This window comes from Pristis pectinata, chromosome 2 (assembly GCF_009764475.1).
Source record: "Pristis pectinata isolate sPriPec2 chromosome 2, sPriPec2.1.pri, whole genome shotgun sequence".
In the NCBI taxonomy this organism is placed as follows: Eukaryota; Metazoa; Chordata; class Chondrichthyes; order Rhinopristiformes; family Pristidae; genus Pristis; species Pristis pectinata.
In genome coordinates, this window is record NC_067406.1 from 75,087,556 (window position 1) to 75,103,602 (window position 16,047).

The 16,047-nt window shown below is 38.2% G+C and overlaps 1 protein-coding gene across 2 annotated transcripts in view; it reads right to left on the reverse strand.

Moving 5' to 3' along the window:
• Positions 1-201: 201 nt before the first annotated feature.
• rbpjb (recombination signal binding protein for immunoglobulin kappa J region b) overlaps positions 202-16,047 on the reverse strand; it is a 79,842-nt gene continuing 63,996 nt past the window's right edge. For both annotated transcript variants that reach the window (XM_052045197.1, XM_052045190.1), the window contains 4 exons: positions 14,839-14,979; positions 7,607-7,762; positions 3,694-3,797; positions 202-2,228 (listed from right to left, as the gene is read on the reverse strand). In XM_052045197.1, the coding sequence (XP_051901157.1) occupies positions 1,916-2,228; positions 3,694-3,797; positions 7,607-7,762; positions 14,839-14,979 (714 nt within the window). In that variant the 3' untranslated portion in view covers positions 202-1,915. The remainder of the gene's footprint in view (positions 2,229-3,693; positions 3,798-7,606; positions 7,763-14,838; positions 14,980-16,047) is intronic.

A 16,047-nucleotide genomic window follows, 5' to 3' on the forward strand; every position in this document is an offset into this window, starting at 1 on the left:
CTATAGCAATCAAATCGCCAAAAAGATTCATCTGGCACATGTAGGTGCAAGTACTATAAATATAAAAAGCTGGTATGCTTCAATGTATAAAAGCAGAGCTTTGAGGGGAAGAACACACACACACAAAGTTGATTCAATACTTCATAGGCACACTCCCAAATTCAGTTAAATGCAGAACCTCATTTATCAGGCGTTGGTGTATCCAGAAACCTTCAGTTTTTACTCACAAGTGGCAAAGCAAATCTATCAGTTACTACTAAATACTGTTTTATTAAAATGGTTGAAAAAATAAAGCTATGTTTAACATATCTGTACTGTTGTATGTATTGCAGGACAGGGCAGAAGTCACTTAAAGCTTTGATACTCATTTCTAAAGTACATTGGGATGTCCCAATATTACAATGCATTAAGAGATGATATGAAAGGATATCACAATTTGAGTTTACATATCATAGTGAATGTGGTAGCAGCCATAATCTGATTGCAGTGGTAATCCTGAGAATTCAAAAGGTAAATAACCCTTCTGGTATTCTTTAAAAAAAAATGACGACGTTGACGGCATTAAAAAAAACAGCAACGTGTGAATTAAAGTGTAGTCAACCCCACTGTCACATCATGTTAATTTTTTTTTACAAAAGGTGTTTGCACATTGCTGGTATTTATTTACACAGAATTGTTACCGTGCACGAAACCAATTAAAGAAAGCCTGACGTTATATGTAGACCTCTCTTGATGTGGCATCATGAAATTCTGACACTTTTTATTTTTGATACTGGACAGAATTTCAAGATATTGTGAGTGGTATGTGATGGAAAATATCCTTTACCAACCTGCTTTTAAACAGTTTTTTTTTGTAAGCACAGCAGGAAGGTAACTTAGACACCAGTAAGCATTTAGACATACTCATAAGACAGTTATTGCTGTGGCCTATGCATAGTAGAATACATATCCTTTAAGGATCACAAACTTAATACAGGGCTTGTCAAAAATATCACTGGAATCAAAGCTCTAATTGAAGAATCAGAACTCTAAAATATTTCATTTTCCCATTACACCTATATTTTGGTTGTTTCAGAAAGCCTTTTATAAAGTAACAACACATAATTATATTTTAGATTGCCTTTGTGTAACAGATCACAATTAGACACTATGACGAGTGCTTCTTTGTTTCTTAAACTATACTAAATCATGATATTGATTAACTGTGATTTTTGTCCCACATCATGAAGGTGCTACATTGAGACATCCTTTAAGTATGCAGATTGACAGGTAACCATAAAAATTAGGCTTTTCTCTTAAACACCTTCAACTGATAAAGTCACATGACTCAAGTTTTTTTCCAAAGCAAAAATGAGGACAGTTCCGGCCAGTGACCAAAATATAGGTCTTTACTGGTATAGGTGATGAGAATATACAGCAAGGTCAGGTCTGGAACCTGGATACTTCAGAGCCCATTGCTCAGAGGAAGAAAATATAAACTATTTGGTAACAAAAGTGTACTATATGTATAATACAAAAAAAGGTATGGTGAAACTGTACCTTCACTAAAGCTTATACAAGTTTCTTGGTCCATAGAAACTATGTTATTTTTGTATGCATTCTCTAGTATGCTTTGCCACCATCCCACCCAAACACTTTATATCTTGCCCACACTTTAAACAGCTGAAAAATAGATTTTCATTTTGCTCTTTATAAAGTTTTATACATATTCAGGTGTATTTTCTTATTGTGGTAACACCTCCTGCAGATTATCTATGCTTGAATGAAATGTTCATCATCTGAACAAGGAGGTGATTTCCAGAATACCACAAGTACTGTTGACACTAGTAGTTCTTTGTTTTCTTCTGCAGCACTTCAACAGTTTTGTCTTCTCCCTTCCCAGAAGTTGGTAACTGTCTTTAAACCATTTTAGTAGTTAGGAAACTACAGTTGCTGCTGATGTGACAATAGTTGAGTTTGTGCTGACAGTTGTGTAACTTCCCTCACTGTTTGTACTTGAGTCATTTGATGCCATCAAGCTGGAATTAGCTCTAAGGATGGCTCCAGCAGCACTGCAGTGCGGTCTTGGTCCAGGCTCTGGTGTGTACGTGAAAGTAAGGCTGGTGGAGTAGATAATACCATCATTTCGAACCAGAGTGACAGGGACCTGGACAGGTTGACGCACCCATCGCCAACCCTCTCGGAATGCAGAAATATCTGGAACAACACAGAGCATGCTCTCTGCACACCTTAAAAAAAGTGAAGGAGATTAGCAAATAGTTTCACACAATATTTCATTCATCTTCTATGGCTATTTACAAATAAATAGTGGGGTTATGTTCTGAGGAACAACAGCTGCTAACTTTAAAATCAACCTATTAGTGCAGTGTCTGGGTGGTTCTTTGTTTTCAGCCACAGTCAAACTTGCACAAAGTGGAAGTAGTCTAAAAAGTATTAGAAATACAGAAGGTAAAGAAACATTGAAATCAAACTTCTCATTTCCAGGGGCAGGCTGATAGTTAGTGGTTTTGAGTGGGGAAACTTGCCAAGTTTCTTCTCCCAAGCCCACAGATGGGGTCAATATTGCAGCAATCCAGAAAAAGTGAACTAATTTAGCATAGCCTATTGAACTTTGTCTGAATGAGTTTGAAAACCTGTTTTCATTGTATAATGAAATATACAATTACATGACATTATGCAAAGAGAAAAATGTCCCCTTAGAAGGCAATATGTACGCGATCTTAGCCAAGGGCTTCATTCTGAGTACGAAAGGGTGGAGCTCTATTATATTGCAGGTACATTTAAGAATGTACTGTTACTGTTTTTACCTGTACTACATCAATGCACTTTGTACTAACTCAATGTAACTGCACTGTGTAATGAATTGATCTGTACGATCGGTTTGTAAGTCAAGCTTTTCACTGTACCTCGGTACAAGTGACAATAATAAACCAATACCAAGAAGCCAGATTTCATATTATGTAATGGCAAAAATGTGTGCAAATTTACAGATTATAATCAGAACTTTACAGGAGGCAACTATTTGTCCAGATGTTGCCTTGAGCAAAGCATCTGATACCTTCAACTGAAAATTGCTACACAGCATTTTTATCACAATTTCCCAACTAAATTTTGCAATTATATCTAACCCAAATTTTACCGTCAGTATGACTGCTTGATGGTTTGCTGGATAGAAGCATCAAGTGGCACCACGTCATATATTTGAGGAAAATCCAAGGTTCAACAGCTGCTTCATATTTAGTCAACAAATTGCAATGGGTTAGGATACAGGATTAGAATTTGATTGAAGTGGTAAAATGTATCTAGGTTCTATGTTTTCGACTGATCATTAACTTCTCCAAGACCATAAAGTAGAAGGAAGGACTCCTTTTTGAAACATCAGTTTTGGTAAGTCAGAAGTAATGCAAATAATAGTAGAAGCAGGCAACTGCATAGAAATGGTAACAGACCAAGCACAAGGCTAGCAACATAAACAGCTGCTAGAGATTAGCTTTGGACTGCACGTACATGGATAGATAAAGACAGATCAGTGAGATAGCGTACCAACAGCATCATTCTCTCTCTGGCTTGGTTGCTCTCTTTAAGAGTTGACAGCAAAAAGTGAGAATGTCTTTCAACTTGGTTAATTTAGCACAATTAAATAGGCTGACTTTATAGAATTTTAAAAACTTGCCTTTTACAACTATCATTTACCTGTACATGGTTTCAGCTTCGACATCACCAAACCAAACTCGCAGATTGGGAGTAAAATTCTGTCCTGTGAGCTCAAGCATTGCAACATCTCCACCCCCATTCAGCTATAAAAATAAACAAAATTCAGTTGTATGCAACCATCTCATCCTAGTTAAGAACTGAATATTATTGGCTTAAATCTACCTATTTGTTGCTTGGAGCAACTCGAGTGCAATTACAACAAATGGTATATACTAGATACACTTTTCAAGAAATGTTGTGACTATTCAGTATAGTCATTGCATTGTTGAACTAAAATCGTTAAAATAGAGTCACAGTCAGAGTTATACAGCACGGAAACAGGCCAACCAAGAAGCCCCATCTGAGCTAGTCCCATTTTTAGCTATTTCCAAAACTATGATCAATTACTAAAAAGTGTACGATAGCATCCACAAAAATATTTGTCTACCTCAACTCTGCAGATGCCATTGCGGCAAATTTCTCTGTGACATAGCAAACTAAGATGAAGTGTTGAATTTGGACAAAAGAAATTTTACAGAAATTACTAGAATTATAGTAGTTGCATTTGAAAAAAGTCTATCACATTGGAACAAACTGACAGGGGATTTAAACATCATTGGTTTTCTTGCTTTTAAAGTCCAGCTGTGAACATCTATCAACAAAACACCTCTGAAAACAAATGTGGCAGCATTTACATTTTGTTGTCTAAAGCAAACATTTAAGTTTTTTCTCCATTTTCAAGTCCTTTGCTCTAGTGCCATTAATATATACTGTAGACTTTTCTCTGAATATAGATGAAATTTAGCTAGCCAGAAGCAGTATTGATAAAAAAGTTATGTCAAAAGGCAAAATTAAACAAACACTGCAATGGGAACATGTTAGGTGTAAGCAGTGAAATGATTAAAGAGTTGGTAGCAGAATTGAAAAAGACAGAACCAGTTCAAATAAAGAGAATAAATGAAAAATATTAGCTGCTTCAAACTAGAAAAAAATATTTCACACCTCTACTTTTGTTTAAGTTATGCAGAATTTGATTGAAAAAAACTCAAGACCAACCAAGAATTAATGAAGATTTTAGTTGCACCGGTCAATAGAATATTTTTGAATAACGTAAATGAAAATCTTTTGCTTTAATATTTATGGTCTAATGGAAAATGCTGTGCCTTAGTTACCTCCAACGATTTGATTGAAAGCATGCATGTACTTGTTGTTTCATGAACTCTTTCTCCAGCCCCCTCAACCCCCCCCATACCAAAAGCAATTAACTGATAGTCTTAATTATAATAATAATGTAATTTTTTTTTAGGAGAAAGGGACAATACCTCATGACTGAAATCTAATGTCTGTGCATATGTTGACCAAACCGATCTATTTGGAAACATAATATCTATTGTTTGCCTTTAAGACATAAAATCTCGTGTTATGGTCTTGACTTTATCATTTGTCTTTAGACTACAAGAAATGATTTTTAACAAATATTTCTCCTTATTCCAGCTAAGATTCTAAAAAAAAAGCCCCGCATTTGAAAGTTAAAGCTGTTTTTCCTTAAAATGCTTATTGTTGCAAATACAGAAATAAGTTTCCTCACATCAAATCTCCACATTTCTCAGATCACTTTCTAATTTGATTGGTTCAGTCTCATCTGATGATCCCAGTATACTTTAAAATCAAGAACTGCAGAAGGGAAGTGCCTCATTAAATACTGTTAACAATCCTGCTGTGTTCTAAAGACTTCCACCAATCTAATTAGAAGATATTTGAAATTAAACAAGATTTCAAAAAAAAACTGGTGATTTCTATTCTTGGAAAGGAAGGAAATCAGAAGCATCATGTTTTCCATATTGTTTTGAATGTGCTATGTTCAGACATTAAGACACCAAATGATGGAACAAACACAGTATAGGAAACCTAAAACAGAAAAGAAAATTAAATTAATAGAACATGACTGTAAACAAAAAAAAGGACATCCAAGGAAACAGCTGCAGGGATTAACAAGTAGGTTCTGGCCTGTCACTGTCTACCCTGGGGTGGGGAATAGGTCTCTTGACATGTATACAGAAACACTGAATTTGTCAGTGATTCTGGCAGCTCCACAGAACATGATGCTATAGACTTTTCCACTGCAACCTGTAGAAGTCAATGTGGCAAGAAATAGAACTTTAGAAATTTACAATTTCATAGTAGAACAAAAAAAGTTACAGAAACCAAGAGTAAAAGTGTTGTCCTAAAATCTTTATTACTGCTTAATAACCTCCAATGAACAGAATGTGTGGTCTGTCATCCTGTCAAATGTTCCAAAGTAGGGCATGAAAAAAAGGAGTAACCTCCAAGGACCTCAAGCCTGCTCCCCATTGAATAAGATCATGGCTGATCCTGGGTTTCATCCATCTTCCTGCCTGATCATCATATCCTCCAATTTCTTTAGTGTCCAGAAGTGTATTGATTTCAGCCCTGGATACACTTCATGACTGAGCATCAACAATCTGGGTAGAGAATTACGAAGGTTTACAACCCTCTGCATAAATGAGTTTTCCCTCAATTCAGTTGTAAGCAGCCGACTTCTATGACTTGCAAATACCCCAGCTAGAGGAAATAGCTTTTTTTCATCTGCCCTCTCAGATCTTGTATATCTCAAAATTATCTTCCATTATTCTAAATCTTAGTGAGTATAGAACAAATCTTATTCCATCACAATTAATAAGAGAACCCCCTTGGCAGGAAACAATCAAGTGCAGCATTGCACCAACCTAAAGTATAACTTTTAGTATGGAAATTAAAAAATACTCGACAGAATATCATCTTCTGCCTAATAGACTTTTTTTGCAAAATTATATTTACCCAAACCCTACATTCCAATCTTTATTTTGTTTGAAAAATATTGTAAAAGTTGATTAAAATTATGCTCTTTATTCCTGTCTGAGAACTTTTCCATATATATTTGACTGCTCAGTTTGTCTAATGACATTAATCACTGGACAGAGATTCCCATATCTGACACTTGACAGTAAACAATGTTAGATATTTGTTGGCAGCTTTCTTAATGGGGCTCATGGTAACAAGCAACCTTTATGCAGCTTTTGAAATCTAGAACATCAAAGCACCTTGCAAGCTCTTACCATGTTTCTTCAATGTTCAGCATCCAATTTAAACAGAGACCAAAGCCTCTGCTCAGGAACCATAGATTTCCTATAGCAAATGAACCATCCCCCTGTACTTTGGTTAGTAATATTGTTCATCTAATCATTTATGGCTGATTGCATCACTCATAACAGTGCCCTCTGGCACTGGTTGGTTATCTTTTGGCTGCCCATCCCAGAGTGGGAAGAAGAGTTGGTTGGTTTATGCTCAGGAAAAGAACATTCTGTAGCACAAATGAAACTTTCTGCAACCACCCTTTCCCGTGTCACAAGGATGGATATCTTGCCACTTTCCCCCGCAAACTCTTTCTCCAGTATGTACATTGCTGGAGAAGAATGGGATTTGTCAGTTTTGTGCTGCAGGTATAAGCTTCAGTTTAATTCCAACAGTAACCAATGTGCATATCTGGAGTCTTTCCAAATTTAGTCTATTGTCAGCATTATCCAAGTTCTCCAAGTCTTGGAAAAACTTGACTTCTTGAGCAGTGTGTGCAAAATGAAAACGTCCCACTGCTCCCATGCCCATAACATAATTTGATTTGGAGACTTTTAAGCATTCTATTCAGACAACCTGTGGCAAGGAAAATACCCCTAGAGACATCAAGTAGTGTCTAGATTGCTACTACACCTTCAGCAAAAAAAACATGTTTTCAGAAATTTGGTTCTGAGTGGACAGTTTAAAATTGCAGCAGTTTCAAAAATCAACTTGTATGATGCATTCTTGGCCTTAGTAAGAACGTTGACAATAAAATCTATAAATATCTAGGTCCTGTTACCTGAAGACTTTCTACTACAGGTACAGGTGTCACTGGTGCATGTACTGGCCCCATCCCCTCGTAGAATGTGTACTCAGCTTTATCTGTGCTTATGATTGTCCAAGAGGCTCCATCGTTTATCATTTCTTTGTTTGGTTCTTTTGGACATGGAGTGGCCTGGTGGGGGAAAGAAGGGGCAAAGTGAAATTTTAAAATACAACTGAGACTGTGAAACATAAACCCATTGCAAGTTTTACTAATTTACTGTATGGAGGCTTAATTTTGCATTTAACAGAGTGAAAAACCATTTCAGATTTCCAAGTACTGTGGAACTTGCGTTATTTATACTTCAACTTTAAGTATTTCAGCCAAAACATACCAGCTCAGTGTACAACAGATTAAATGCCACCACATTTGGCAATGAACGAAAATCAATTTCAAGACTTAAATTCACTTAAATATAAATTACTCTTACTGGACATTTTCAATTCCATGTTTCGGGTCATTGCTATGCAAGAGTTCCTAGATGTTTCCACACGAAGCTCTATATAAAGAAAAGTACTAATTGTCTAAGATACCCATCAATTATGACAAATAACAGAGGTTCCATTGTAAATACATTTCAAAATCCTAACAGCTACACTGACAATAACATCGCTTAAAAATAAGTAAAATTATTATAGAACACTTTGTTGCACTGGTCTCCAAACTCTTTCTTCATTCAGTTATGCAATTTTGGGATAAAACAAACAATCAAACAAAATTTACATACATAATAGGCAACATATTCATGAAATATAGGATTAGCATCTTTAGGAAATTAAGGTTTAGGATACTTAATGACAGCATTCACTTCTGAATCAGAAATTTATGGGTTCTTCAAGAACTTGTGTCCATATTGAGACCAGCTCTTTCATGCTGAGGGAAGACAGATGCACACGGCAGTTTTGTGCTGCAGGTATTAGCTTTAGTTTAACTCCGATAGTACCCAATGTACCCATTTGGATTCTTTCCAAGTTTAGTCTATTGCCAACATTATTCAAGTTCTCCAACTCTAGAAAAAAAAAACTTGACTTGTTCTTCTTGGACAGTGTATACAAAATGAAAACTTCCTACTGCTCCCATGCCCAGAAAATAATTTGGTTTGGAGACTTGAACATTCTCTTCAGACAACCTGTGGCAAAGAAAATCTCCCACAGACGGATGACAGTGGGCCACACCCCAGGAGGCCAGATTACTCAACATCACCCAGACTTCACAACATTCGCAAAACATTACATGGACAAAGATCAACTGTCCATTAAACAGCTACATTACAGACATATCTTTTGTTGCACCCATTGCCACTGCCCCCCCCACCACCCCCCAATTTCCACACCTTCTCTGCTGCTTAGACTTGCTTTCTTTTATTCTCACTTCTGAAGGGTCTTTGACCTGAAATCTCATCCGTTTCTCTTTCCACAGATAGCTGCCTGACCTGCTGAGCTTTTCCAGTATTTTCTGGTTTTATAACTCAAATACTGTTTTCTGAAATATTATACTTCTTGCAAATTTCAGAATACTGGTGGTATTTTCAAAAGCCACCTTATAAATGGAGAAGTCTACAATTTGCAGAGTTGCAATATTAATTCCAGTTTTAAGTAAATTTAATGAAGCTGATTTCCTGGAAGTTCAACAAAAAGCCTTCACTGCATAGGTAGAATTTTGAATACAATTTTAATATTAAATGCCATAACTCAGTTATGCTCAAACTGGCTCACTGGGTATATACATCAGCATTTGTAACAGAGCAACATAATTTGTTCTTTGGTCTCCAACTGTTCATTTCAGCAAGGTAACTGTCCTTGACTGTGGTTACTTTTCAGTGACAAAGTTTTCAGTGATAAAATGCAGGTCTCGCTGATGTAGAGGAAACCACATCGAGAGCACCGAAGGTTAGAAGAGGTGCACGTGAATCTTTGCCTAACCTAGAAGGGCTGTTGAGATCAGCCCTTTTCTCTCGATCTACACTGCATCCATTCTCAAGATGGGGCTTTCCGTTCCACAAATGTCCTCCTTTTTCAGGAAACGTGGCTTTCGTGGTTGATGGAGTCCTCACTCGTATTTTTCTTTTGATCTCACCAACACTCCCCCACAGACAGAACAGAGATAGAGTTCCCTAGGTCCTCGCCTTTCACCCCACTAGCCTCTGTATCCAGCACATTACCCTTCATCATTTTCGCCAGCTGCAACAAGATCCCATCGCCAGTCACATCTTCCCCTCCCCACCCTTTTCTGCAGGGACCATTCTCTCGTGACTGTCTGGTTCAGTCATCCCTAGCCACCCACCACTGAGTGCCCACTGACACTTTCCCTGCAACCATTGGAGATGCAACACTTGTTCCTACACTTCCTCCTTCACCACCATCCAGGGACCTAAACAGCCTTTCCAAGTCATGCAAAGATTCACATGCACCTCCTCCAACCTTGTCTACTGCATTTGGTGCTCTCGTTTTGGCCTCCTCTACATCAGTGAGACTGATTGTAGACTAAGCAACTGTTTTGTAGAACACCTGCGTCGTGTCTGCAATTACCATCCTGAGTTCCCAGCTGCATGCCATTTCAATTCCCCTTCCCATACAAACCCGTGTATTCTCAACCTTCTCCACTGCCAGGTTGAAGCCAAGCCCAAACTAGAAGGCAGCCACCTCATATTCCACCTGAGAAGTCTACAACCCAATGATATGAACACAATGTTCCAACTTCAGGTACCTGCATTGTACTCCTTTCTCACTCTCCTTCTGATCCACCCAGGTTCTTTCCTCTCCCACCTGCCTATCACCCACACATTATACCCACTGGATATCCTACCCCATCCCCCAATTGGTTCCATCTGGCCATTCTTTCTTAAACAGATTCCATTTATCATCTTCCTCACTTACCAGATTCCAACATCTGCAGTGTTGTGTTTCCAGTTATCACCTTCCAGCCTCTTTCTTTACCTCCACCGACTCCACCAAACCTGGTTCCACTTGCCAGTTTTTCTTTCTCTCCTTATCTGTCTCTACCTCTCATGCACCAGCTGCTGTCTCCCAACTCCACCCCTCCCTCACTTGGCTTCATCTGCCCATCACCTCCCTCTTCTCCTTGTTCTACCCATCACCTACCAGCCCCCACCTCAACCCTGCCCCTCAACTCTTTATACAGGGGATCGTATCTCTGCACTCTGTCAGTCCTGATGCAGTCTCGACCCGAAACGTCAACTATCCTTTTGCCTCCACAAATGCTGCTCAACCCAATTAAATGCAGATGTTTGGTTTAAGGGGCAGGCACAGTAGTGTAGCAGTTAGTGTAACACTTTACAATGCCAGCGACCCCGGTTCAATTCCCACCGTTGTCTGTGAGGAGTTTGTACATTCTCCCCGTGTCTGCAGGTGCTCCGGTTTCCTCCCACATTCCAAAGACGTACAGGTTAGGAAGCTGTGGGCATGCTATGTTGGCACCAGAAGCATGGCGACACTTGCAGGCTGCCCCCAGAACACTACGCAAAAAATGCATTTCACTGTGTGTTTTGATGTACATGTGACTAATAAAGATCTTATTTAATGGAAAGGTTGGACGTAATCGATTTCCTTATTTCAACCTCATATTGAATTGTTTCATGAGAGTCATTCAAGCTCACTGTCAAGAACTTGACATTTTATAGAGCTCAATGTTGAAGAAACTTTCATGAAGCTTGAAAGGAGGAAACAAAATCTCAGACACCAAGCCACTTAGGACATCTGATAAAAAGCTTGATTAGAGAAAGAGAGCCAGATGGGTTTGGGGAGAGAGGTCTAAAGCTTAGGGATAAGACAGCAGAAGACCCAACGTTGGCAGAATGAAAAAATCAAGGATTTGCCAGAGACCGCAAGTTGAGAACCACAGAAACCTGAGAGTGCTGTTGGGAGATTAGAGTAATGGGGAGGTGTGACTGTAGGTAATACAAAACAAGGAAGAGAATTTTAAAAATTGAGATACTGCTTGACTGAGAGTCAGTGTAAGCACTGACTAAGGCCCTACCTAATTTGGAGATTGAACTTCAAAATGCTGTGCCTGAGTTGCAGATAAGATAGACAAATTGTAAAATGTTTACTTGTAAACTACAGCAAATAATAAAGTCAGAAGGCATAATTATTTTTGGGGCAAAACAGCTTAAATTACACACTTTTCATACCTGTAAAACACAAAATCATAGATTTTATCACGTCTGGAGCGTTTTACCTTAATAACTACCTTTCTCTTTCAATACATAGGCTTTGCCATACAGCACTTCACTGCTCCACTTGATGGATGTGATGGATTTGGTTTGCAGGGTCTACTGCAAATACAGGAGTCTGGAGTGCACAATTGGGCAAGTGGATGGCAAACTCTGAGATGGAACTCCAAAGCTCTCAGCAGCAGAGATGGATGCTCCCTGGGAACAGGTTGAATGATTTGGTCCATTGTGGTAGAGAATACTGCAGAATCCATAGTTTCCGTGATATCACAAATTTGGTATGGTATTAGTAATGAATGAACATTCAGTACCAGTGGAGCTTTGAATGGCCGGAATTTTCCAGAGGATAGAAAATAGAAGCTGGGACAGAATGCAGGTAGCAAAAGGATGGATGAGTGTTTCAGCAGTACATCAGCTGAGAGAGATCAGAGAAGGACGATATTTTGGAGAAGTGTTCAGCTTTAGAAATTGTGTGGTTAGTAATTTGGTTACTTAGCATTTTAAGAAATTTGGATAACTTGGTTAACTAGGACACAGATTCCAAAGAGTCTAAGTTTAGGTCAGAATGTCGAGTAGGGGGAATAGAGTGAAGGAGGAACAGAAAACACTATTAAGCAACAAATTTGGATGGGGTACTGATTAACTGCTGGTACTCAGCAAACTATATATCAACAGGCAACTCCTCATCAATAGGGCAAGAAAAAGCACATAAAAACAGGAGAAATGAGAATTTCTTTATAGGGAGCAATAAAATTTAAGTCGATTAAACTTAATTTGCTCAAAACGGGCTCAATGCTGTTCTGAAACCAGCAGCCAGGAAACATATGAAATTCAGTCTTTGTTGCAAGTTCCATATACTTGCATTGTACCCCTGATTCTTCAGTTTATTTTCCCCATTACCCTAATGAAAGAACCAGCACTAATTTTGGGTTAACTGAAGGTAAATACCAATATCCTACCTCCCACACTCTATACAAAATAACCTTTCAGAAAAATCCAAATCAAATTGAAGGCAAACTTGGCCCCCTCAACCAAACCATTGCAATTAGATGGCAAAATGTGGGGCCTGAAGCACCAATCGCTGGGGTGGCGCACTGGTCACAGTCTGCCAACCTAAAAATGGTCCTTTAATTCCCCTTCTTTGATTTGTCCAAAAAACAATTCCCAATCCATGGCAGCACATTTACTCCCAATGTAGAATTGCCATGAACTGAGAATTCTACCTTGCTACTTAACCTAGATTATCAATCACCTTCCAAGAACCTAATAAACAACATCCACTATTTCCCCTAATCTATTCCAATAATCACATTGTCAAAGAACTCCAGCAGATTAGTCAAATGCGATCTTGCTTTCATAAATCTAAATTGCATCCACTAAAGCTAGCTCTTTGAAAGCCTTGGGATGCAAATCATCACTTCCGTGGGATTTATCAGCTTTCAAGCTCACCAACTTCTCCAGTATTATTTAACTAATACTTTTTCCTGCAGTTCCTCATATTTGGCAGATTTTGTGCATCCCCTTCTGTGAGGGCAGGTGTAAATTAACAGTTTAATTTCTCTGCTATTTCTTTATTCCAGTTGTAAATTCTCCAGGGGTAAAATCATAAATATTCAACTGCAGTGAAATTATGAGCAATTAAAAGGTGTGGACTGTGAACAATTTGAGAATAAATATGAAGAGTGCTGACTTTGTTTCAGTACCATGCCTTTGCAACAGTCTGGTATTTTGATGCACTGCTAAGATTATGCATTTAATTCAGTAGATTGCTCAAACAATGTAATGCTTGAGGAAATGTTAAATTTTATAAGATCATTGACACTATTTCCATCTTCATCAGTGTGAATGTCTTGCTGAATTCTCGTCCTCAATTTAAAAATCATCAGGAGAAAATAAATAGTAACAGTAGCTCAAAATGCTAGAAGTGTGAAATCTTCAACATTAATGGATCATGCAAAAAAACTTTCAATGTTGCAGCCCTGTTTGGCAACTTTTCTTGGACAATGCCATAACCAAATACATCCTCTACATATCATAGCAATAACTCCAGACTGCCAATTTTCAGATTGTAACCACTAAAACAAGATACTTTTGCATGTTGTTTCAAAATGCCATGTGGCAGCTGCACTTTCATATTCTACATTAACTCAAAGCCCACATGAACCTTCACAATACAATCACACATTGCTTGATTTGGTTGTTTTTAAACTCTCTCTCAAACACTTACCTATGGAAGAATGGGCCGAAGGCTAGCTGACGGTTCCAAAAAGAACTGGCTGGCTGCAATGCATATGGCAACAGGTTCTGACTTTCTCCAAACTGCAAGGCAGAAGTATGCCACTGGACTCATCACTGGGTCCATGCAAATCACTGAGTTGAGGGGCTGGGAGCATTTTGTACCTGGCCCCTCAGCTTAGCACAGCATCGTTCATTTGAACAGTGTCACCATCCTTCATTTGAAAAAAGGTACGTTTAGGTAAATTTGTTTACCATGTTTAGGTTTTTGAATAAATAACAGCAGTTGCACGTGTCAAAATACATTTTTAAAATAATTATTTTGAAAATTATTTTCCCCAAATATTGTTAAATGTCAGATGTCAGTGTGGCCTTGTGCTTGGCCCTGGTTCTCTCTGCTTGGTCACCTCTTGTAGCCTGTAGTGCTGCACAGAAAGACTGCCTTGGACATGCCAGCAATACTTTGGAAGCTGTTGGCCGTAGAACTAGTCTGGGTGGTGATTGAGATATGCAGGCTAGAATCAATGCCATGTAGCCCAATTATTCTTCTGGACTACATTACAAGATTGGCATCACTTTTGTAACTACAACCACCACAACAGTTTTGCGAGACTGTCCAAGGATAAATGAGTAATTCCTCTTCATTTTCTTTGGGCTCCCAAAACTAGAGTCATATCTGTGGGACAAGTTTACAGATACAGCCAGTGGTCATCAAAATTACATCAATATTTCTACAGATACAGCCAGTGGTCATCAAAAAATTACATCAATATTTTCTTACTTGGAATTGGATAATTCTTTCTTGTGAAAGGCACAGGTACATCCTTTCAGTATCCTTAAGATAAAATGCACACTTGTGGAGCTGCGATACTGGATCATCTGCATCTAATAATGCCGTTTGTTTATCCACTTTACGAATTATCTGTAAAAGATCAACATTCTGAAGGTCAGTTTACTGGATTCTTGGGTGATCTTGATAATCAAAGATAGGACAGAAATGACATTTTTATAACTACTTCCAAATTTGTAATTGCTTACACAAGCGAAGTCCTGATAGAACTACCATCTTATCTACATCCACAACAGATGGAAAAAACCACAGATCTATTGCAGAAAGGAAAAAGGTTTCCAAATGCAAGACCTTTAGAATGCAGAAACTGCTAGTGATATATTGCCAAAGAGACAAGATTGCAATCTGTCAACCAGGTTGTCCACCACTACTTAACTAATGGGTACTTTGACAGGACAACTATTAACCTGGACACAACAGTGCCTCTTACCTCACACTAAAACATTTTGAGATTTGTATTTCTGTAATATAAATGTTCAGCATCACATTTATCATGATTGAAAAGTTTGTGGATTCAAGCATAAACATTAACATTTTTGTACAGTTAGAGGTGGTCTACTTTGTTAGAAATTTAAATATTTAGAAAAAAGTTTTAAGAATCAAGGTCTGTGATATTGGAGATAAAGATTTAAGCATTTTGCTGGATTGTGCTGATGACTAGCTGGCAGTTCCATCGAGTGCACAAGGGGATGGTCACCTCCTTGGGATTGTACTATAGGCCCCCTAATAGTCAATGGCAATTAAAGGAACAAATATGCAAGGCGATTGCTGAAAGTTGCAAGAATAATAGGGTTGTCATAGTAGGGGATTTTAACTTTCCTAATACAGACTGGGACTGCCATACTGTTATGGGCTTAGATGGGTGGAATTTATTGCATGTTCAGGAAAGTTTCCTCAGGCAATATATAGAAGGCCATATGAGGGAAGGGGCAAAGCTTGATCTACTCCTGGAAGGTGGGGCAGAACAAATTACTTAGGTGTCAGTGGGGATCACTTTGGGACTAGTGACCATAGTTCTATTAGTTTTAAATCAATTATGGAAAGGGACAGATCTGGCCCACAAGTTCTAAATTAGGTCAAGGCAAATTTTGATGGTATTAGAGAGTAACTTGCAAAAGTTGACTGGAGTATGCTGTTTGC